The sequence below is a fragment of the Typopeltis vanoorti genome, chromosome 9 (assembly GCF_054136105.1).
Source record: "Typopeltis vanoorti isolate ZY-2024b chromosome 9, IOZ_Tvanoo_1.0, whole genome shotgun sequence".
Taxonomy (NCBI): Eukaryota; Metazoa; Arthropoda; class Arachnida; order Uropygi; family Thelyphonidae; genus Typopeltis; species Typopeltis vanoorti.
Window position 1 is genome coordinate 141,002,322 of NC_143557.1, and position 24,138 is coordinate 141,026,459.

Below are 24,138 nucleotides of genomic sequence, written 5' to 3' on the forward strand. Positions count from 1 at the left end.
TGAGGATTGAACATTAGGTCAGAAGCCCTGGTTGGTTCTCCACATTCCTTTAAAGGCTATGACATTGGAGGTCTCCTCTCAGTTATACAGCTTTGACCCTTAAGCATCCCTTAAGTGTGAAGTGAAATGATAAGAAGGTCAGCAATAAAAAGACAAAAACAATGAAAATAGACAGAATCATTGAAAATGTCAACTGTGTTGTGAATGGAGAACCTGTGGAACAAGTAAAACATTTCAGCTACTTAGGCACGATTTTTACTGAAGATGGTAAATTAAATATAGAAATAGACAACAGAATCAGCAAAGCTGGTTCTGTTGTCTATTGAATAAATTCATATGGAATAAGAGAGAAATTAGTCGGAACACTAAATTAACTGTATAGAAGACGGTGTTCAAACCAGTTGTAACTTATGGATCTGAGAGCTGGGCAAGAAGTAAAACACTTGACCAAAGACTAGAGACTGCAGATATGAGAGTCCTGAGAAAGATTAGAGGCATGAACAGATGGCATCAATGGCAATATCATATTAAAAACGAGGATATTAGGAAAGAACTTGACAATGTCAGCATCCAGGAATACATTAGCAGAGTTAATCTCAGGTGGTATGGTCACTTAAACAGAATGGGCGAGGAAAGATTAGCAAAACAAGTGTTCTCTGCCAGGTTGGCAGGAAAACGACCCAGAGGAAGACCAAGATATAGGTGGATTGATACAGTACAAAGTGCCTTAGATGATAGAAATATATCTGATAATGTTGGAGTCTTGACAAGTAACAGACTGATTTGGAGGAAAATTGTAGATAGGAAGTTAGTAATGATGTAAATTTTTCGTGTAGTACTATCATATCCTGTACACCTCTTGAGGATACATGGCAGGAATTTGATGATGATGATGATGATGATATATTGATGGTTGATATATTCAGTTCTGATGTTGGATTTGTTCTTCTAGATGTGAGTTGGAATTGTTCCAATAGCTGATTTTTCACTGTTTGTCCTGGTTCCCTGACAAAAGTTACAGCCGCCATGTTTAACTGAGCAATGCTCTACCCAGCATAAAATGTCATCATGTTGTATCAGTGTATATATATATATTTGTGTTTTAAGCCAATAGAAAGTATAATTTGGTTGGTTAAGTCCCAAATTACCAGCCCATCCTTGTTCCCAGTGGATAACTAGTAAGTGGGAATACCACATGAAGGCAGGGGATTGGACATTAGGTCGAAGTCCGAGTCAGTTCTCTTCATTCCTTAAAGGTGACGTGAAACCTCCTCTTGATTATTTGCCACGGACAGTTAAGTGATCCATCACACCTCTAAATGGATTTGAATCAACCAATATCATTAACAGCTCCTCTCCTATTTTGTCTATCCTTTCCTAAAAAATACTGTACATTTTACACTCAACATTAGTTAGTATGTCTGCCTCTCAATGCCAGGTCTCATTAATGCTTACAATCTGAGGATCTAACATATTCAACAAAACAACTAACTCTACCCCTTTGTTTCTGATACTCCTAGCATTTGTGTACTGCCGCCATAAGTTACCTGTATGACAGAGTTAGACTTGCAGATATCTGTTCTTATCTACTGTCTTACATATGCAGACATCATTGCACATGCTTGATAAGATCAAACAATTTTATGTTTGTCTGAACCAGATGAACACAAAATCATTCTCTCCTCATAATCATTTCCATGAAAATGCACATTCCCATCATTAACACAGTTACATAACATTATCACTCTTACACACAGATTCATCATTCACCCCCCCCTAAAGCTAGTTCCACTGATTTTGTTAGGTCTCATAACAATAATTTCTCAAGAAATGCATTCCAATGGAATGCTTTACCTCTGATACAAATCCATTCTTCCCTCAAACTTGGCCCACACATCCAAAAGCTCACATCCATTCCTTTTACATAGTCTATGCATCAAATTGTTTGCCATCAAAGCCCTTCTTAATTCATTTCTATCATATCTAGGTAATATTATATAGTAAAACCTGTGGAGTATTCATAACTAAACACACACATAATTACAGTAATTAAATTATTTTTAATAAGTAAATATTTCGTCCTAAGTATCTTAGGACATCATCAGTACAGTTATTTCAAACAATACTAGGAATAACATACAGTTAGGGCACATGCTTACAATTGAATCCCACTATGCGTGCAGTAGCGTGTTATAGAATTAAATTAAAATAAAATACATAAATTTATTTTACACAATTGAGGATGACAATTTCCCAGACTTTAGGGATAGTAGGAATGTCATTACGGTTTAAGTTGGGTCTGTGACGTAGGGCTTCAGCACTTTCTTTATAGATCTACATAGATCCTTATATAAACATGAGCATTTATATAAAGAAAGTGCTGAAGTCTTACATCACAGACCCAACTTAAACCGTGATGTTCTTACAATTCCTAAAGCCTGGGAAATTGTCATACTTAATTGTGTAAAATAAATTTATGTATGTATGTTATTTTATTTTAATTTAATTCTATAACACGCTACTGCATGCATAGTGGGATTCCATTGTAAGCATGTGCCCTAACTGTATGTTATTCTTAGTATTGTTTGAAATAACTGTACTGATGTCCTAAGCTTCTTAGGATGATCTAGGTAATATATTTATGATTTTCACTTTATCTCTCTTCACTCTCACTTATCACTAGTTAAGTCATTTGTACCTACTAGAATTACACAAATAAACACAAGAGATAAGTAATACTATTTACTTAAGACCATACATTTCAGCCTGAATGTTACAGGCCATCATACCATCATCAGTGGTAATAATAGTTAATTACAAAGTAGAATGTACACAATAGATTGATTTGAAAAAGTAAGATGTTGAAAATTTATTTATCACTAGGTTAGACTATAATAGATTTAGTTTAATCCTTTATCCCAGTGAGAGCAAACAAAGTTTGCGCCTGAAAATATCTTCAGGACTAAATATAGTGTTGTACTATCTTATCCAGTAAGTAGTGCAACACCAAGGCAACTCGTGGCAAAGGTGGAGCAAGCTACCAGGCACTTCTAACCCAGTATCTCCCATAATGCAAAACACATTTCCTATGTGGATATGTATACTGTTATGCATTAAAGGGATTGGCCATCTACCCAGACTAGTTTCGACCTTTATTGAGGTCTCTTCAGTGGGAGCCAGGCCCAGAGCTGGAGATACCAGGCAGAAGCAGTAGCAAGTCATCTGTGCCTATGGGAGTTGCCAAAAGGTTTATCACCTTTTTTAAAAATTACTCTGGATTTAGAGAAAGATGTTGAAAATTTATTTATCACTAGGTTAGACTATAATAGATTTAGTTTAATCCTTTATCCCAGTGAGAGCAAACAAAGTTTGCGCCTGAAAATATCTTCAGGTGTTGCACTACTTACTGGATAAGATAGTACAACACTATATTTAGTCCTGAAGATATTTTCAGGCGCAAACTTTGTTTGCTCTCACTGGGATAAAGGATTAAACTAAATCTATTATAGTCTAACCTAGTGATAAATAAATTTTCAACATCTTTCTCTAAATCCAGAGTAATTTTTAAAAAAGGTGATAAACCTTTTGGCAACTCCCATAGGCACAGATGACTTGCTACTGCTTCTGCCTGGTATCTCCAGCTCTGGGCCTGGCTCCCACTGAAGAGACCTCAATAAAGGTCGAAACTAGTCTGGGTAGATGGCCAATCCCTTTAATGCATAACAGTATACATATCCACATAGGAAATGTGTTTTGCATTATGGGAGATACTGGGTTAGAAGTGCCTGGTAGCTTGCTCCACCTTTGCCACGAGTTGCCTTGGTGTTGCACTACTTACTGGATAAGATAGTACAACACTATATTTAGTCCTGAAGATATTTTCAGGCGCAAACTTTGTTTGCTCTCACTGGGATAAAGGATTAAACTAAATCTATTATAGTCTAACCTAGTGAAAAATAAATTTTCAACATCTTTCTCTAAATCCAGAGTAATTTTTAAAAAAGGTGATAAACCTTTTGGCAACTCCCATAGGCACAGATGACTTGCTACTGCTTCTGCCTGGTATCTCCAGCTCTGGGCCTGGCTCCCACTGAAGAGACCTCAATAAAGGTCGAAACTAGTCTGGGTAGATGGCCAATCCCTTTAATGCATAACAGTATACATATCCACATAGGAAATGTGTTTTGCATTATGGGAGATACTGGGTTAGAAGTGCCTGGTAGCTTGCTCCACCTTTGCCACGAGTTGCCTTGGTGTTGCACTACTTACTGGATAAGATAGTACAACACTATATTTAGTCCTGAAGATATTTTCAGGCGCAAACTTTGTTTGCTCTCACTGGGATAAAGGATTAAACTAAATCTATTATAATGAAAAAGTAAGAGCCGCATGATGTTATGCATAAAACAACACAATGGTTTAACTAAGGAAATATTGTAATATTGATGACATTAGCTATTTAAAAATAAAAATAAAATATGTGCATGTGTGTTTAAAATAAGACTTTCCCATATCTTAGAAGAGAGGCAGTTGTTTTCCAATTTAAGTTTGGATGGTACATGCTAAACATTCTACCTATTACTGTGTTCAATATACCACTGTCAATAAATACGTATGCAATAGGTTTGAGCCTTTGTTTCACTGGAAGGAACAGTATCCTTCCTCTGAGTTTTATTTGTCATTATTAACAACAATGGGGAGTAAGCAACAAGTCATAAACGAAGTCCATGAAACTGTGCAATGATTGATTATGGCAGCATCATGTCGCTGAAACTGCTGTATTAGCAGATCATCATAAAGTGGGGAATTACTATTATACACTGGTTGGAAAGAAGTCAACGGACACCATAGCGAGGAACAAACAGCCACGTGCCCACCTTAATAAGATGTAGAACCTCCATTTGCTGCAATGACTGCAGCAATCCTACAGGGAATACTTTCCACAAGCATATGATACAATCAATAGGAATTTTGGTCCATTCTTCCTGTATACACGTAATGAGGTCCTGGACTGTTATGGAGTGAATGTCCCTTGACATCATCTGATGCTCCAGTTCATTCCACAGATGTTCAGTAGGGTTGAGATCTGTAGATGCCAGTCAAGTGAAGTGATGTTCATGTCCAGAAACCATGCACTTACAGCAGCAGACTTATGACACAGTGCATTGTCTTAATGAAAGAGACAGTGGTCAGTTCTGTACAAACACTACAAAGTAGGAACCATCGCATTGTCCAGAATGTTCAGATACCTCTTGATGTTCAATATTTGTGGCACCACAAACAGAGATCCAAGGCCAAAACTAGGAAAAACAGAACCACGCCGCTACCTCTGAATTTCATAGTTGGGGATATGAACACTCGTAAGAGACTTTCACCGGACATCTGCCACTCTGGTTCATTTGCTCAGTAGAGGGTATAGCATGATTCGTCACTCCATAACACAGCTTTTCAAGGTTCCATGTCCCACTTTACATGCTGCATGTTGGTTTCGCTAACGTGGGGGCATGCATGTCCAGAAATTGTGATCCTACCATGGAAACTAATGTTGTGAGCCTTGGTTCTGAACATTTTTTGTGCAGATTTGAGTTCCAGTAAATGCCAGGAATTCAATGTGTCTGCATTCAATGTGACATGCGACGAATGGCAGTTTTTCCATCCTTTGTAGCACCCCACAGTCATTCGGTAAGTGTGGTCGTCCACTGCAGGTAGCACTTGCAGTCAACTCCCTGTGTGCTTCCATATCAGTATGGTATTATCATTGTTGATTGGGATGGCCCAATTCGTGAACAATTTGCTGAACAGATAGGCCTGCAACATGGCATCCTATTGCAACGTCTCTTTAAAACTCCATCAGTTCCCTTCAAGCAGTCATTTCACCCAGACACAGTGGCATTGACTTCAGAGCACCATATTCCTCCAATTTATACTGGCTACAAACACAACTTGTTACATGGCATGATGCACTTTGCCCATGGAGACATCCGTTGACTTCTTTCCAAGCAGTGCATATAAATATGAGTTAAAAAAGATGCAAAAGAATGAGGAGGAGAGGATGTAAACTATGAGTGAACATACATGCACAAGTCTACCTATATACGTGAGCGATGAGTTTGATGCTACCCCCCCCCCCCCTCTTCACACATTCTCACTCTGAGCTGGACTGTTGCTGATTTTTCCCTCAAAAACAAGAAAAAAATAACCTTGCACAGATTTAGTGTCATTCATGTATAAATAGGAGTTTTGTAATTTATGGAAAGAATGATAATAATATACAAATAAACTTTATTAAGTTTGAAAACTGTAGACTGGCTCTATATACCTTTATAACCATCATCATCAAATTCCTGATATATACAGGATATGATAGTACTAAATAAAAATTACATCATTACTAACTTTCTATCTACAATTTTCCTCCAAATAAGTCTGTCACTTGTCAAGACCAACATTATCAGCTCTTATATTTCTATCTTCTAAGGCACTTTTTAGTGTATCAATCCACCTATATCTTGGTCTTCCTCTGGGTCTTTTTCCTGCCAACATGGCAGAGAACACTTTTGATAATCTTTAGCACTGAAAGGAGACCTCCACATAGGAATGCATAGCGATCAGAGCTTCTGACTTAATGTCCAATCCTCATCTTCTCGTGGTGCATCCTGTTAGGTATCTACCTGGATGCTGAACGAACGAGGATGGGCTGGCAATTTGGGATTTAGCCGACCAAATTGTATTCTTATTGGCTTAAACCAAAATAAAAAAATGATGGATGATAGTAAAGGTAATTTAAAAATAACAATAAAAAATCACATCCATTGTAATCCTTGTATTTATTTATTTATTTATTCATATGGGATCCCCCTCCCTTGTTCCTCTACTGTCCCTTAGGACAGGTCGAGCCCTCTAGTGAGGGATTAAGTATGTATTTTATGACTAAATCCGTGTGTGTTCACAGGTTAGTTTGCCTGTTCTGAGGGATGAAAACTCCCGAGTTTCTGGGTGAAAAGATCCTCCATCTCTGTATGAGACTAGCTAACTCACTTTCACTTTTAGTCGAAAGAGACCAGATAAAGGTTCCTCATGTCATGGACAGGAATCGAATTCAGATCTTTCCGACCAAAGGGCTTTGTCTATACCGACTGAGTTAAGGAAGGCTCTATACTTGCACTAAAGCTATAAGACAAGAGTATTATGTCTGTTAACCATGTATGTTTTTTTAGTGGTCTGTCAGTTTGCCAGATGAAAAAGCACAAGCTTCCACAAGGAAAAACCCTGCCACCTCTGTATGTGACTAGCTATCTCACTGATAGCAGGCTCTGCTGTATTTCTTTGTAAACCATTATTTAATCTAGAATCAACTCTCACCATAGGAACCATGAAGTTTTTTTTTTTCTTTTTTTAATTCAATTTATTTTTTTATATTAACCACACACAACAGAAGCAAAACCTACAACTCATACTGCAGTGTGCAGTAATGGTTATGAACATGGAATCTAAGTGTGAGGAAGACTGGTCCACAGGAGTTAGATGGAATGAAAGAGAAGAATGAGCATTTGGTTTAACAGGCTTGAAGGACTGTGTATGGGTGTGATTCAACAGTGCACAATCTTTTATGGGCACAGAGGAAAATGGAAAAAAGTGGTGGGATTTTCCCTCTTCATTCTGGTTGTTAATACCATCCATAGTGATGGCACTAACCTTGTCCACACTAACATTTGTCCTTTTCCTTGTCCAAACAGCTGCAATGCTGTTGCTGCACTCCATGAATTTTGTCACCAGAACAAATGTCGACAAGATCCACTATCTCCATTTGCTCTGCGATGAATGATTAGTCATTTCGAAGAAACGGGATTATTGGGAGTTAGACCCAGCAGAGGTCACAAATCAATCAGTTCACAACAACAAGTGAATGAAGTTGCTACTGACATTTCAGAGCAGGTCATGAATAACAGAGTTGGTTCCTAAGTGCACATGTTGTGTCAAGAAACATGGGTGTGCCTTACACAACTGTCTGGAAAATTTTGAAAGTCGAATGACACTTATTTTAACATTCCTTTATCGAGTAGAGTTGAACACTGCATGGCTGTGAATGATTTTGTGGGAAGACAAGGCTCACTTTCACCTGAATGGAGCTGTGAATACCCACAACTGCCAGTTACAGCTATGTGTCACCCGTATGCAATCTAACAAATTCCTTTGCATTCACCCAAAGTTTGTCTCATGAAGGTTTACAGCTTTGTTAATCATTGGACCATTCTTCTTTGAGAACATTCACCAGTTGGGTCCTGTGACCTGCTTAGTTACTGCTGAGAAGTATCGCAACATGATAAACAATTTTGTTGTGCCACAGCTACAGCAGTGCCTGTGCAGGGTTCAGTCATTTTCATGCAGGATGAGGCCCTTCACACATTGGTTGATCTGTACAGGAGGTTCTTTGAAAACATAAGCCAGAGCGATCAGCTATGCGTTTCTCACTGCATAGCCACCTTGTTCACCCGATCTGACCATTGTGACTTCTGGCTCTTAAAGTCAAGGTTTATTGGGATCATTCTGATAACTTGCCACTGCTGAAAGATAGCATAATGCAGCATGTGTGCAAGATCAGTCCCAACCAGCTGCATTCTGCGATTGAACACAACGTGCAAAGGATGCAGCTTGTGGCATACCAGGAAGGGCAGCACACTGAACAGTACAGCTTGGTAATGCATAATGGAAGTGAATAAAAATGTGTTAGTTACGCTTGTGTCACTTTTCTCCTTTATACACACAGAAAAATTACTACACCTATATTGGGTACATCACACAAGCACCTCTGGTGGTAAATTTTGGAACTTTTTTTTTTCTCAGATATCACTTCTGCATGATGCACAATGTATTCCTGCAAAGTTTCACAGTATTTGGATTACTGGGTGATACTCCACAAGGTCTTAAACAGGAATACTTAATTTTGATCACCTTGGATATAAAAGGCACAGAATGGAAACAGCACATGTGAGAAAATGGTAGGAGTGAGTTCTGAACAAAAAGGTTGTCAATTAAGAAATACAGCAGAAAATCCTGCCGTGGGCATGGATGTTGTGATTGTCTATGAAAATATTAGTGGTGATGGTCGGCGATAGATGGCATTGGTATAGATGAAGGTAGTTGCAGTTACTGGAGTGGTGGAGGCAGAGAGTTATAGAGTAGGTGCCCTCCCTCGATGAGTCATTGGACTCCCTGGAAGTGTTGCATAATAATAATAAAAAAAATATAATACAGTAAATTTCTTTACAATAACATCGACACTATGGTACTTTAACTGAAACTTTTTGATGATCTGTTATAGTTCACTATAATGGAGTTTGATCAAGTGAGAGATGAGCGTATCATATATTTTGAAATAATCGATAGCTACAAAAGAAATGTCAGGTTCTTTTGAGTAAAGAAGTAAGAGTCAAATTTGAAATTTTACTGATAAAGATACATTACAGCAAGAAAGAATATTAAAAAGGAAACTCTTCAATATGGAGTGATTCCAGTAACAAACCCTGCCCCCAAAAAATAATAAATAAATAAAATTTAATAACTGATCTTAATATATTATTATGTTTTAAATCAGCGTGAATATCAACATTTAGTTAAATCACTTCACTTCAGATATGTTTCTCGTTTTGCCTACAAAATATAGCACCAGTACATAGCATGGTGTGGATGTGATAATCAAAGAACCTCTTCAGATAATTCACATGTGATTTGTATATAATGAGAAATTAACATTATGAAAAAATCATACCTTAATGAAGAAAAATTTCGCTTTTCTCGATCTTTGGAACTGCTTGAAAGAGTTAAAGCAGTTTTAGATGAAGACATTTTGGCTGGTATCACAGCAACAGGAGATGTAGATGCAAGTGCAGCCATAACAGTTGAACCAGTTGGTTTGGAGGTGGTGACAACTGAAGTTGTACCTGATGCTATTACAATATTCTTTGCATGGCTTACTACTGGCAATCGAGGCTGAAATGGGAAATTTATAAATTAAATAACCTATACTAACTGATATTAATGTAGAGCATGATTACTAAATAACTTAAGGAATTCACAACGTATACTGGAATATAAATTAAAATAAACTTTAATATATACTTCCTATAATGCAGAGCAGTTGATCAAATGATTGTATCTAGAATATGATCTATCATTAAATATGCCAGATTGTTTGTGTGGTTGAAACATCATGTATTAATATTCCACAATATGAATGAAATTAATTCATTGTATGATAATATAATTCTTTAGTATCAGGAATCAAAGTTTTTGAGCAATGTTGAGTGACTTCATGGATTAATCACACAGTAAGGATACTTACTATTAACATGCAATATCTTCAAGGAAGAAGTTGTCAAATGCTGAGGAGTAAAATGTTCTGGCGAACAAGGAGAGAAATTCATAATAATGTTTTATGGTATAAACAATATCAAGAGAGGAAAAATACATATTTATTATACTTACTAATATTTTGCTGGTTTTCTAACAAGCATCATCAGAGGGTAGTGAGGAAAACAATTTAAATTGTAACTGACAAGAGAACTAACATCTTTATATGGCACCCTGTATCGGCCAGATAACCACAGAGTTAATTTAGAGAAGTCAGGCTATTAGGTCTTAGACAGTGGCCCAGATCTTTTGTAAATTAATGCAACCGTACTAGTCGAAATTAGGAGAGTGCTTCATAACTTCATAAGATGTTGATTCTAAAAGTACTTTTCTTTTAAGGTTATATGGTGGTCAGCATTCATAGTGAAGAATTTATGGAGATAAAACACACGTTGGAGTGATTACTTATAATTAAGAAAATAACCCTCAACATTTCAATCTCTATATCAACATCATCAGGAAAACATACATAATGTACAGAAAACAAGCCACATTACACTACACAAAAGTAGGATAAATCTAAATGCGTTGTTAATCATTTATCCTAGACTGACTCTGGCGGAAAAAATTATAATTAAAAATAAATAAAATATATACAAAAATATATATTAATAAAATAAAATAAAATAACTTTTTTATACATATCAATATATACTAATATACAGATTAAAAAAAAAAACCTAAATAAATAAAGTTTTAATAGCGGAACCACATCTCTAAAGTCTTATATTATGGTTTCCTTGTGTTAGGGAAGTTATATAGATTACAGATGGGGTCCTCCAGATTCTTGGAAGCATGAATCCATCATTTTTGTTAAGATTTGGATGATGTTTCAGAATCTCATAAGTTTCTTTGAACTTTCTTTGAAACTAGATTTTGGTAGTGTAGGGACTTGGTGCCTTTCCAGTTGATTCTGTGACATGTTTGAAGTGCATGATGTAACAGGCCTGTTTTACAATAGTGGAGAAATTTAATGTGGCATTCATGGTCATCTATTCTTATTGGAATGGTGTACCCTGTTTCCCCTATGTAGGGTAGGTTGCAGGTGCATTGAATTTTGTAAACCCCTGGGTGGGCAAGGTAGGGAAGGGGATTTTTGGATGAGCTGAATATACTTTTTAATTTTGCAAGAGGTTTGAAGGTTGCCTTAATGTTGTATTTGCATAGTGTTCTATCTATTTTTTCTGATATGCTCTTAATGAATGGCATGGCCATGGAATTCTTATAATCTTCTTTTTTTTTTCTTCTTTCAATGGTATTATTGTGGAGGATCTTGTGAACTGGTTTTTTTGTTGTAGCCATTTTTTTTTTTTTTTTTTTTAAATAAATGTCTGACTAATAATTTCCTATTCTTTTTCAGTACCTGCTCACTGGAACAAATTGTTAGGGCTCTATGTTTAAGGGTCATCAACATCTTTTTTTTTCTTCTTTCAATGGTATTATTGTGGAGGATCTTGTGAACTGGTTTTTTTGTTGTAGCCATTTTTTTTTATAAATGTTTGACTAATAATTTCCTATTCTTTTTCAGTACCTGCTCACTGGAACAAATTGTTAGGGCTCTATGTTTAAGGGTGCTGATGCCTAGTCTTTGTGTTGGGTGGTGGTATGAATTTTTATGTATGTACTGGCCTGTGTGTTGTAGACCATGAATGAAAGGTGGCCCAACAGAAGACGTGACAAGTGTATCTAGACATGGAAGGGAGTTATTGTTTTTCAATCTTGGTGGTAAATTGGATACATTTGTGCAGTTTTGTTCAGGTGGTTTAGGAATGGATTTGATGTTTTGGGGCTGTGGGACAAAATGGCAAAAGTATCATCAACACTTCTCAGCCACTTTGGGCTTTAGCCTTGCTGAAACTAGAGCTTGTTGCTTGAAATCTTCCAAGTAAAAGTTTGCTATGGGGGTGGGGAGTGGAGTCCATGGCTGTACCTTCTTTTTCTTTTTTGCAGGTAGAATTTATTTTGCCACACGAAATATCTGGGACAAAGAGGGTCGTGATATCAGAGCAGAAACATGTTCTGTATGAGAAGAATAGCATCATCGATTGGGATATTAGTCAAAAGGGAAGTAATGTCAAAGCTGACTAATAAATCTTTGTTGTTGTTGAATATGATGTTTTTAATTTTGTTTATGAAGTGTTGTGTATTTTGTAGATAGCCACTTTCATTGACCTAACATCAGCTTATGAAACAGTCTGGATCATGGGCCTCCTCATAAAGCTAGGAAATATTATAAGGTGCAAAAAACTTTCCAGCTTTTTGAATCCATTCTCTCCAACAGAAAGATCCGGGTCCATATTGGCAGAAAAAAAGAGCAGGCCCAGATTGTTTCAGAATGGTCTCCCTCAGGGCTCTGTGATCCCCTTTACTTTTTTAACATGTACGTGTACGACTCACCACATACCAGCTCAAGCAATATATGCATGCTGATGACTAAGCAATCCTACATCAATCTACCTCCTTTGCCAACCTAGAATCAACCTTGAACACAGACCTGAATACTCTTCCAGGACGTTTGTATTAATTTACGGTTGCATTAATTGAAGCCAAATCCAAAAACTGTGTCCATGGTATTTCACCTGAACAATGCAGAGACGAATCGACACCTCAACCTCTCTTTCTGCAGCAAGATGGGAGAAACACGAGCCTCACCCGAAATACCTTGGAGTGAGCCTGGACAGAAGCCTAACCTATAAAACGCACATCACCAACCTGTCCAACACAATTAAAAAGAGAAACAATATCATTTCAAGGCTTGCTGGAACAATCTGAGGTTGTAGTGCAGGTCCTAAGGTCGTCTACACTAGCCCTTGCATTCTCTGCAGCAGAATATTGTGCCCCTGTCTGGGAAAGAAGTGCACACACTAATATTATAGACACCTAGCTAAACTCTACCATGCGAACAATTAGTGGGACAGTGAGAAGCACCCCCTCTCTCCTGGCTACCTGTCCTATCTAACATTGTTCCACCAAACATAAGAAGACAAGCCTTGATTAAAGAATTTAATAAAGCAATGAGCAACCCACTCCTGCCCCTGCACCAGACTCTCATAAATCCACCTAGTCTTCACCTAAAATCTAGAAATCCTCTCTGGTCAATGGAGAACTCTCTTCAGCTGCCCTGCCATCAACATCTAACAGGTGGAGAGAATACTGGTCCAACAAACGGCTTCCTGGTAAAGATCCCCATGCTTTGCAGCCTGGTTTTGTTCTTCCTAGGAAGATTTGGTCATCAATCAACAGGATCAGAACTAACCAGGGCAGATGTGGCTACCTACTACATAAATACTAGGTACTGGGCTGTTAGACCACGCTTATTGTGATTTTTCTCCTGTGGCTCAGACGATTACTCATATTGTGAACGATTGCCCAAGGCTCCAATTTCATGGCGGTGGCCTACAGGACATCCACAAGGTGATGGATGAGGCCTTGGATTGGCTATTCAGACTGGACATTGACCTGTAGGTGTTCTGTATTCTTTTTGTCAAAATAAATTTTGTTTATGAAGTGTAGTGTATTTTGTAGATAGGAGGGGGAAAGATCTACCAACTCCTTGAGTGTAGCCACTAGTTTATTAACTAAGTGATAATTGGGTGGTCGATTCCTTCGACTATCTGTCGTAGTGATGTGTTTGTTTTGGGCATTTTAGGCAGCCATAATAATTAAAAAACAATTAAAAATAGCTTTTTAATTGTTTCCTCTGGCCATGTGATCACTGACTTGATTAATTTTGTAATTTTCTTTTTGATGTGGTTCGTAGGATTGTAGTTACCAATTGGTACATGTCGTAGTTGGATACCAATTGGTTCATTTTCTCAAAGTTTGCTATCCAATCAAGAATGATGGTAGCATTGCCTTTATCCACCTTGGTAATAATGATATTGTGGTTATTTCTTCCAGATCATCACCATCATCAAATTCCTGACATGTATCAAGGGGATGTACAGGATATTATGATAGCACTACATGAAGAACTTACATCATTACTAACACCCTATAAACAATTTTCTTCCAAATCAATTTGTTATCTGTCAAGACTCCAACATTGTCAGATCTTATATATTTCTGTCTACAAAGTCACTTTTTACTGTAGAACACTTGTTTTGCTAATCCTTCCTCTCCCATTCTGTTTAAGTGACCATACCACCTGAGATTAGCTCTACTAACACATTCTTGGATGCTAACAATATCAAGTTCTTTCCTAATATCCTCATTTTTAATATGATATTGCTATTGATGCTATTTGTGCCCCTAATCTTTCTCAGGACTCTCATATCTGTGGTCTCGAGTCTTTGGTCAAGTGTATTATTTCTAACCCAGCTGAGAGCTGTAAGTTAAGATTGCTTTGAACACCATCTTGTATACAGCTAATTTAGTGTTTTGACTAATTTTTCTCTTATTCCATATAAATTTAATAAGTTGACTTCCTACTATACTGAATTTGTTGATTCTGTTGTCTATTTCCATATTTAGTTTACTGTCTTCAATAAAAATTGTGCCTGCAGTTCTGATAATTTGCAGACAACCTCACCACATATTCTTGTGTGCTGAACCAGTGGGAAAACATCACAGTCAATTGAGACTTTTCATATTCCTCGCCTCCCCTCCACATGAATTTATGCATATTTTTATTGTGTACTTTCACTTTAACTGATGACTTACAACTCAAATAAAGACAAAGTATTGCTTGATATAATGTCCCACAGACACCATACAACTGTAGCATTTTGAATAGCTTCTCTTAGAATCTTGTAATTCTGCCTTTTCCAGATCTACAAAACTTAACAAATCTTTTTTTTATATTCCTATGATTTCTCAACTAGAAAAAAAAGTATATAAATTATTTAAAAAATTACATCTTGGCCCAAAGAAATTACTAAAAAACTTGAACCTGAGCATGTTAGAACACCACGAATATACTGTGCTCCTTAAATTCACATACCTAATACTCTCCCTTGTCCTATTGTAGACAGCCCTTTCCCCAACCTACAAGCTGGACAAACATTTATCCAAATCACTTTCCTGTCTAACAGGCAACTCTCCCTCATCTGTTAAAAAATATATGCACTTTACACATTAAAAGGCAATCTAACTTTGACAGATTCTGACATCATGGTCAGTTTCAATATTACTTCACCCTTCACTAATGTATCTTTGACTGAGACTCTTAACCTTTAATCCACATCTCCCTCCTGACATAACTGAATTATTCAGATTCATCATATATGCAGGTTGTTTCCTATGGAAAGGAAAAATATGCAAACAGATTGATGGGACTGCTGTGGGTTCTAACCTCCCCTAACTAACTTCTATATGGAACATTTTGAAAACCAAGTGCTCAAAAGTACTCAACACAAGTACATTTAAACCAATAATTTGGCTGCTATGTTGATAATGTGTTTGCTGTTAGACCCCATTCTTAAGACACATTAGGTACATTTTGGTGCATCTTAACAGCCAACACCCTAAAATAAACTTTACCATAGAAAAAAAAAGAAACACTTGTCTTCCCTATAAATTAAAGATGCCAAGAAATTATATTAAATTGATTATATATTGGTGTGCTTAAGTGCTTAATCTGGAGTCAGAATACTCTGCCTTCCTAGAGGAAGTGGATGCTGCTTTTGACAGGGTGACAGACATGGAATCAGTCCTGCTAATGGGCACTTCAATGCACATGTTGGAACAGATGACCAGACATGGAGAGGTGTGGTTGGGAGGAACGGAGACCCTGACCTTAAAGTGAATGGATTGAAATTATTGGACTTCTGCTGTACTAACAGCTTCTCCATAATGAATACCTTCTTTCAGCACCGAGGTCCATTAGTATACCTGGTACAGGGATACACTTGGACAAAGGTCTCTGATTGATTCTTTATAGTCTCAGCAGACCAATTTTCCTCAGTGCTGGATGTTCGTATGAGGAGAAGGGCAGAACTGTCAACTGACCACCACCTTGTTGTCTGCACTCTATGGCTTCAGAAACCAGATGCTGCCATCAACGCTGGTAGGCCTAAGCAACTATACCACGTGAAATGGGAGGCAGTGGAAAATGAGGCTGTGAGGAAGAATTTTGCAGATGATATTTCCTCCAGGTTTAAAGAGATTCCCAAGCATACTGCAGATGTTGAGGAGGAGTGGGAGCTGTTCAGAACTGCTGTCACTGCTCCTGCACTCTCATGCTGTGGCAGAAAGTGGCTCGGCATGGCAACGGCCAGTGAGAAAAGGATACCTTGGTGGAATCAAGAGGTTCAAAAAGTTGTCCATGCAAAAAAGGAGGCCTACCTAACATGGCGCTTAGGGTCAGGTCACCTGAGATGCGTTTCCGGTACAGTGAGGGACGAAAAGCTGCTGCTGAGGCAGTAAAGAAAGCAAAGCAGAAGGCTTGGGAATCCTTTGGAGAAAGATTAGACTCATTCTATGCAAATGCAAACAAAGTATTCTGGCAGACCATCTACCGCCTTCGAGGAAGGAAATCATGCACAGCAAGAGCAATCAAGGCCTCTGATGGTGCACTTTTAACAACTGAGTAGGATATCCTCCACAGATGGAGGGAATACTTTGAGAGCATCTTTACCAAGGTGCCCAGCAGTTGTGGACATCCAAGAGGTGCAGATCGGGACAATGGCTAGTCTCACAGCAGAAGAGGTATATTTAGCAATAAAATCGCTAAAATCGGGCAAGGCTGCTGGTGATGATGAAATTCGGCCTGAAATGCTAAAATCCTTAAATTGAGACTGGGTTCTCTGGCTGACTCGAGTGTGTCAGGCTGCTTGGATATCTGGGCAAGCACCAAAGCAATGGCAGACAGGCATAATAATACCAGTCTTCAAGAAGGGAGACCAGAGAGATTGCAGCAACTATCGTGGCATCTCTCTCCTCAACCTGCCTGCCTGGGAAAGTATATGCTAAGTGCTTAGAAAGAAGGTGCAGGAGCATAGTTGAGTCAAAGTTCCAGGAAGAACAATGTGGTTTTCGTCCTGGTAGAAGCACAACTGACCAAATCGTCACTTTAAGGCAAGTCTTTGAGAAATCTTGGGAATATGCCAAGACTGTCTACACATGTTCTGTGGACTCGGAGAAGGCATATGACCGAGTTCCTTGGGATAAGCTTTGGCAAGTAGTATAGGAGTATGGAGTGGATGGCCAACTATTAGCTGCCATCAAGTCCCTGTATGAATGCACGGAGTTTTGTGTCAGGGTAAACAGCACAAAGTCTGAACCTTTCACAGTCTCCATTGGCCTCTGCCAAGGGTGTGTTCTGTCACCCCTCCTTTTCATAATATTTATGGACTGGATTGATAGACACAGCCAAGGCAGTGAGTGTGTCAGAATTGGAAGATGTAGAATTGGACGTCTGCTTTTTACAGATGACCTAGATCTGCTTAGCTCTTCCACAAATGACCTCCAGTGGACCCTGGATAGGTTTGTAGCTGTTTGTGCAGAAGCCAGAATGAAGATCAGTGTGGCCAAAACTGAAACGTTTATGGTCTCCAGACAACCATCCCAGTGCACTCTACACGTGAGTGGAGTCCCACTGAGGCAGGTGGAGAAGTCTAAATACCTTGGGTCCATATTCACGAGTGATGGAAAGTGAGACGAAGAGTTAGGTACTCGGATTGGCTCAGCAAGTGCAATATTACGATAGCTTAGCTGTTCGGTAGTTAAGCCACAAGGCAAAGCTGGCTGTCTTCAATACAGTCTATGTCCCCATCCTCACCTATGGTCACGAGAATTGGGTAATGACCGAAAGAATGCGGACACGAATCCAAGCGGCTGAAATGAGGTTCCTTCGAGGGGTTGCGGGGCTGACAAGACTCGACAGAGTCAGAAGCTCTGCGATTCGGGAAATCCTCAATACTCAACTGTTGCTTCTCCATGTTGAGATATCACAATTACATTGGTACGGGCACCTGGTCAGAATGCCACAAGAGAGGCTCCCCCAGCAGGACCTTTTTTCCAAGCCAGAGGGTGGGAGGCACATGGAAGGCCAAGCACTCGTTGGATAGATTATATCCAAAACCTTGGGTGGACATGTTTGGGAGTCCCATCAGAACACCTGAGCTTGGTGGCAGAGGATCATGATCATTGGAAGTTCCTCTTGCAGCTGCTCCCCCCACAACCCAGTTAGGAAAGGTGGGCCTTGAAGATGAATGAATGAATGAATGAATGGAATGAATAAGAGTCAGAGCTGTATAACTGAGAGGAGACCTCCACATAGCCTTTAAAGGAATGCAGAAAACCGACCTAGGCTTCTGAAATAATGTCCAATCCTCATCTTCTTGTGGTGCACCCTGTTAGATATCTACCTGATATCTAACAAATGAGGATGGGCTGGCAATTTGGGATTTAGCCTACCCAATTGTATGCTTATTGGCTTAAACTAAAATATAAAATGATAGTACAACATGACAGAATTTCATGCCCCAGCTGGGGCATGAAATTCTGTCATGTCATTTATCATTTTTTGTGAAAGTATGCCAACAAAAGGAATGGAAGAAAATCATATAGCTCTGCCACACTGTGTTTCCATATTATAAATGTCATCAACATATCTCCACCACACTAAATCTCAATTTTACTCTCCGATACATCTACTCTACTTACACAAAACACAATATGGCAAAGCTATATGATTTTCTAACTTCAATAAAATCATTTCACCTTAGAACTTGAAAATGAAGGTAAACGACCTTTTCTGGACATATTAATTACAAAACAAACGGACGAAAGCATTTGTCTTAATGTGTACCACAAGCAGACCCACACACGTCGTTACCTGCATTTTGCCTCATTACACCATATTTCACAGAAATTACGTATTATACATATGCTGAAGAACATGTGATCTCTATTATAAGAGATGAAAGAATATTAACTGAAGAATTAGATTTTATTCTCCAAATATTAACCAGCAATAGATATCCGAAAAAAATAACAAAAAGAATACTTTTCTCCAACCCCTCTCCACAGCAAATCCAGGATGCGCATTACAGGACTTCAATTTCCATTCCTTTTGTTGGCATACTTTCACAATAAACTGCCAACCTCCTAAGGTCTCACGACATTTGGGTAGCCTTCAAACCGATTAGGACAGCATGGAATATGTTATGCTCACCTAAAGACGAGAATGCTTTCAATAAACTCCCTGGAGTTTACAACATTCCTTTTTCTTGTGGCCTGAATTATATCGGACAAACTTCAAGAAGTCTAGAAATAACACAAAGAGAGCACATTGGAGATGTAACAACAGAGAGGACAGTTCTGGTTTAGCATTCCATTTTTCCAATACTAACCATAACATCGAATGGGATAAAAGTACTATGCCATACATAGAAGATGACTACAGCTCCTGCAACATAAGAGAGGCCGCAATAGTAATCCATTCACAAGGCACCCTAAACAGAAACCAACAAAAGGAATGGAAGAAAATCATGTAGCTCTGCCACACTGTGTTTCCATATTATAAATGTCATCAACATATCTCCACCACACTAAATCTCAATTTTCCTCTCCGATACATCTACTTTACTTACACAAAACACAATATGGCAAAACTATATGATGATCATCAGTGATATCCGGAAATCACTCATAAGATCTCTCCACATATCAGAGTTTAATTTCACAGTTAATTATAGGATGCACCTGCTTAACAATAACTGACCAAGTGCCAGCATTCACGTTCCACGTATTTGTACTGTGCAACGGTTCCTATGAATTTGATATTTTTCATTTTTGTATTGATTCGTAATCTAAGCTCATTTGTTTTAAGCTGTTATATGTATATTCATCTAACCCAGAAGAAGCCATCAGTTAAAGTGGTGAAATTAGCGGTTACTAGTTGTATCAAATTTCAGACCAATTAAAACCCAATTTTCAGTAATCTTATTTAATAATATACCCTTGCAAAATGGCCACTCAGTAGCCCAATAATGTCATCTGCCTCTTACCTCTCTACCATCTGTACTCATTAAAGTTATCTTTCCATTATCATTCCTCCTCCTACTTGCCATGTAGTAAAACTCTTTGGGATTTCCTTTTGCTTGCTTGGCTAACTTCTTCTCATAATCTGATTTTGCCTTCCTTACTGCCAGTCACTTTTCTTACCTGTTTCTTGTACTGTTCACCTTTCTTCTTATATACCCTCCACAGCATTTTCTTCTTCTGCAGCTCATGGTTAATGATATTACTCATCCATCTAACTCCTATCTGATTTACTCTCTTGAGCTTGAGTATACAGTGTGATATTGCTTCCTCCAGATATGCCTCGACTATCCCCCATGTACTGTGAATATCCTTCCCAGTGGCGCACTCAGAATTTAATCTCAGGGGGCCGAGCACTGAAGATTTAATCTTGGGGTGGGGGCAACTTGAGTAGATGATTTGAGAATACACACTACGCATTGCATATGACCAATGACTGAGCATCTGCAGTGATCTCCGATACATGATACCCATGATCTCCTCTCAGGCTAACGAAGTAGAGCTCGGTCCGTCCACCCGAGTGCAACTTCGTTCACCTTGCGTTCAGTGGCTGTGATTCCCGAGAGCTATAAGGTATATTCCCACCTTATGCAACCGCTAATTCATAAGTAGTATAGAAAGAGAAGACATGACACAACATAAATAAAAAATGAATTTTAATTACGAAAAGATTTTCGGATAAATTTTCTAGTGCTCCCCCATCAACATCTTTCTCTCATTAAGGTTGAGCACCTTTTATGAGGGCAATTCAATAAGTAATAAGACTAATTTTACTGTTGCAAAACCACTCATCACAATATTAATTTCTGTGGAATAAAGAAATGTGGCTGTCTGTATTAACAAAAGAGTTGATAGATGGCATATACAGGCTGATGTGTCAGAGTGTCACGTGACTAAATGCAAGCTTGTTTCGGCGCGCCTACGAGCCGCAACCAGTCGTCGAAATGGAAGCGTCCTTGGAACAGCGTTATGCAATTAAATTTTGTGTGCGTTTACAAAAATTGGCATCGGACACTTTTAACATGATACGTGAAGCTTTCCACGATGAAGCAATGTTGAGGGCAAGTGTTTTTCGCTGGCATAAAACTTTTAAGGAAGGAAGGCAAAATGTGGAAGATCTTGAACGTGGGGGAAGACCTTTAACGTCCATCACAGAGACAATGATCAACACAGCAGCGATTATCATCAAGGAGGATCGCAGAATTACAGTACGCCAGCTGCATGTTGTCCTGAATATTTCTGTGGGAAGTGTTCACTCAATCATGGCTGAACATTTGGGACTGAAACGTGTTTGCGCCCGATGGATTCCCAAACTCTTGACACCGGAGCAAATGCAGCATCGAGTGGATGTGTGCACAGAATGGAAAGAAAGACTGGAACAAGAAGGCGACAACTTCTTAAAACGCATCATTACAGCAGATGAAGCTTAGTTGTATCACTATGACCCTACAATGAAACAACAAAGCAGTGAATGGAAGCATCCGTCTTCGCCTACCCCCAAGAAAGCAAAAACTGTAAAATCAGCTGGCAAAGTTATGACCATAATGTTTTTTGACTACGAAGGCATTGTTTACCAACACGCTGTAGAACCCAGGAATACTGTAAACGGCTCATACTATGTGGATGTTTTACAGACAATGGTACAGAACGTCAAAAGGAAGCATCCATTGCTGAAGAATGGCTTCTTATTGCACCACGATAATGCAAGGCCAAATATTGCTGGTTGTGCAGTGGACGTTTTGCAGAAGAACAACATAGATATCCTACCACACCCTCCATACAGTCCTGATCTCACACTGTGCAATTTCTGGCTGTTTCCTCAGATCAAGAAACCACTAAGAGGCTGCCATGTCGAAAGCAACAAAGCATGTGTAAAAGCTGCGGAGGCGGTTTTGAACTCTAAAAAAAAAAAAACGGACTTTCACATGTGTTTAAGAAGTAGACGCAAAGTTGGGACAAATGCATTGCGTCTCACAGTAGTTACTTCGAAAAAGACCATGTAAATGATGACGATTGAAGGTAATCTATTTTCTGTATAAATATAGTCTTATAACTTATTGAACAGCCTGCGTATAAGAGATATACATGATTTCTGCATTACTTCAACCTTGGTATTTCTCTCAGGTCTGGCATCTACTGATGAGACCTCAATAAAGGTCAAAACCAGTCAGGGTAGTGGCCCTTCCCATTATGCATAGAAAGAATTATACACGTCCGAAAAGGGGGATGTGTGCTTTGCATTATGGGATATATATACTAAGGCAAGTGATGTGATGTCATTAGCCTCTATATACAAGTAGCTCAGACATGAATGTATTTAACGTGCAAAACACTGTTTTGCTTACTTGGGAAAAGGATTAAAACCAAGTATATAATTCCTTGGTATCTTTAACATACCACTCTACTAATTCTGTTGTCTATTTCAATATTTAACTTGCCATCTTCACTAAAAATTGTACCTAAAACAGCTGAAATATTTTACTTGTTCTATAGGCTATTCAGGATACAGTTGGTGTTTTCAGTGTTTCTGCCTATTTTTATTATCTTTGTCTTTTAATTGCTGATTTTCATACCACATTTATTACAACAGTTATTAAATTTTTCAGGGAATCCTTCAGATTGTACTGGATTTATTTAGAAATATAACATCATCTGCAAAAAAAAAGTAAAGACCTAAGATTAACATTACCAATTTTGATAGATTTAACATCGCTTTCCTTCATAATGTGATCCATACAGATAATGAATAAATATATCACTTTTCTCATAATGTGATCCATATAGATAATGAATAACAGTGGAGATAACGCGCACCCTTGTCACGTACCTGATTTTACATGAAATAATCTTCCTATACCTCCTTCATTTCCAACTGCTGACTTACAGCTTAAATAGAGACTATGTATTGCCTGATATAATGTCCCATTTACACCATATCACTATGGCATTTTGAAGAGCTTTCCTCTTGGCATCGTGTCATATGCCTTTTCCAGTTAAACAAAACTTAAATACAAATCTTTGTTATATTCCCAAGATTTCTCACTATTTGTTTTAAAGTGAAAATATGATCCTGACAACCTTTATTTGGTAACCAGAATCCAGCTTATTCTTCACCAAGCTTCCCTTCTACAATTTTTCTTAGCCATTTTTCAAGTATACTTGCATAAATCTTACCAAGAACACATTCAGTTTTACTTCCCTTTATATAGATGGGTACTATGAGAATTCCAGTTGGCTTCAATCATCTGGAATTCTCATAGTACCCAAGCTTCACTTTCTTACATTTGTCTCTGTATTTTCTAAGAGCACAAGCCAGGAACTTTCGATATGATTTCTTCTTTTCCTTCACTGCCTTTTAACTTCCTGACTCCACCATGGAGTTCTGATTTTTCTATCCTTACGGATAACCTCACCACATGCCTCTCTGGCTGAATCAATCAATGTTTTGTTCAATGATGTTTGTGTATTTCAGTCTACAGTTCACCTCAGAAAGCTAATCAACTTTGATTTGTTTTAAAACTTTCTTCTTACATACTCTTCTTTTCAAAATGCAATTCAATTTTATCATGCTCCAAACTAAATAGTGATCACTTCCTATTTCAAATCCTCTGTATACTCTTGTGTCCTGAACTGGGAAAACACTGTTATTCACTATAACATAGTTAATGCATGCCACTTGTGTTATGCTGAATTTTTTTTTTCTTCAACCATATTGGTGAAAAAGTCTTATTAACTATAACA

At 38.2% G+C, this 24,138-nt stretch overlaps 1 protein-coding gene across 1 annotated transcript in view; it reads right to left on the bottom strand.

Moving 5' to 3' along the window:
- The window catches only part of LOC150103634 (transcription initiation factor TFIID subunit 4B-like), a 397,716-nt gene that overhangs the window by 107,134 nt on the left and 266,444 nt on the right, over positions 1 to 24,138 (bottom strand). The window contains exon 13 of the mRNA XM_090398501.1: positions 9,770 to 9,990. Within this exon, the coding sequence (XP_090254627.1) occupies positions 9,770 to 9,990 (221 nt within the window). The remainder of the gene's footprint in view (positions 1 to 9,769; positions 9,991 to 24,138) is intronic.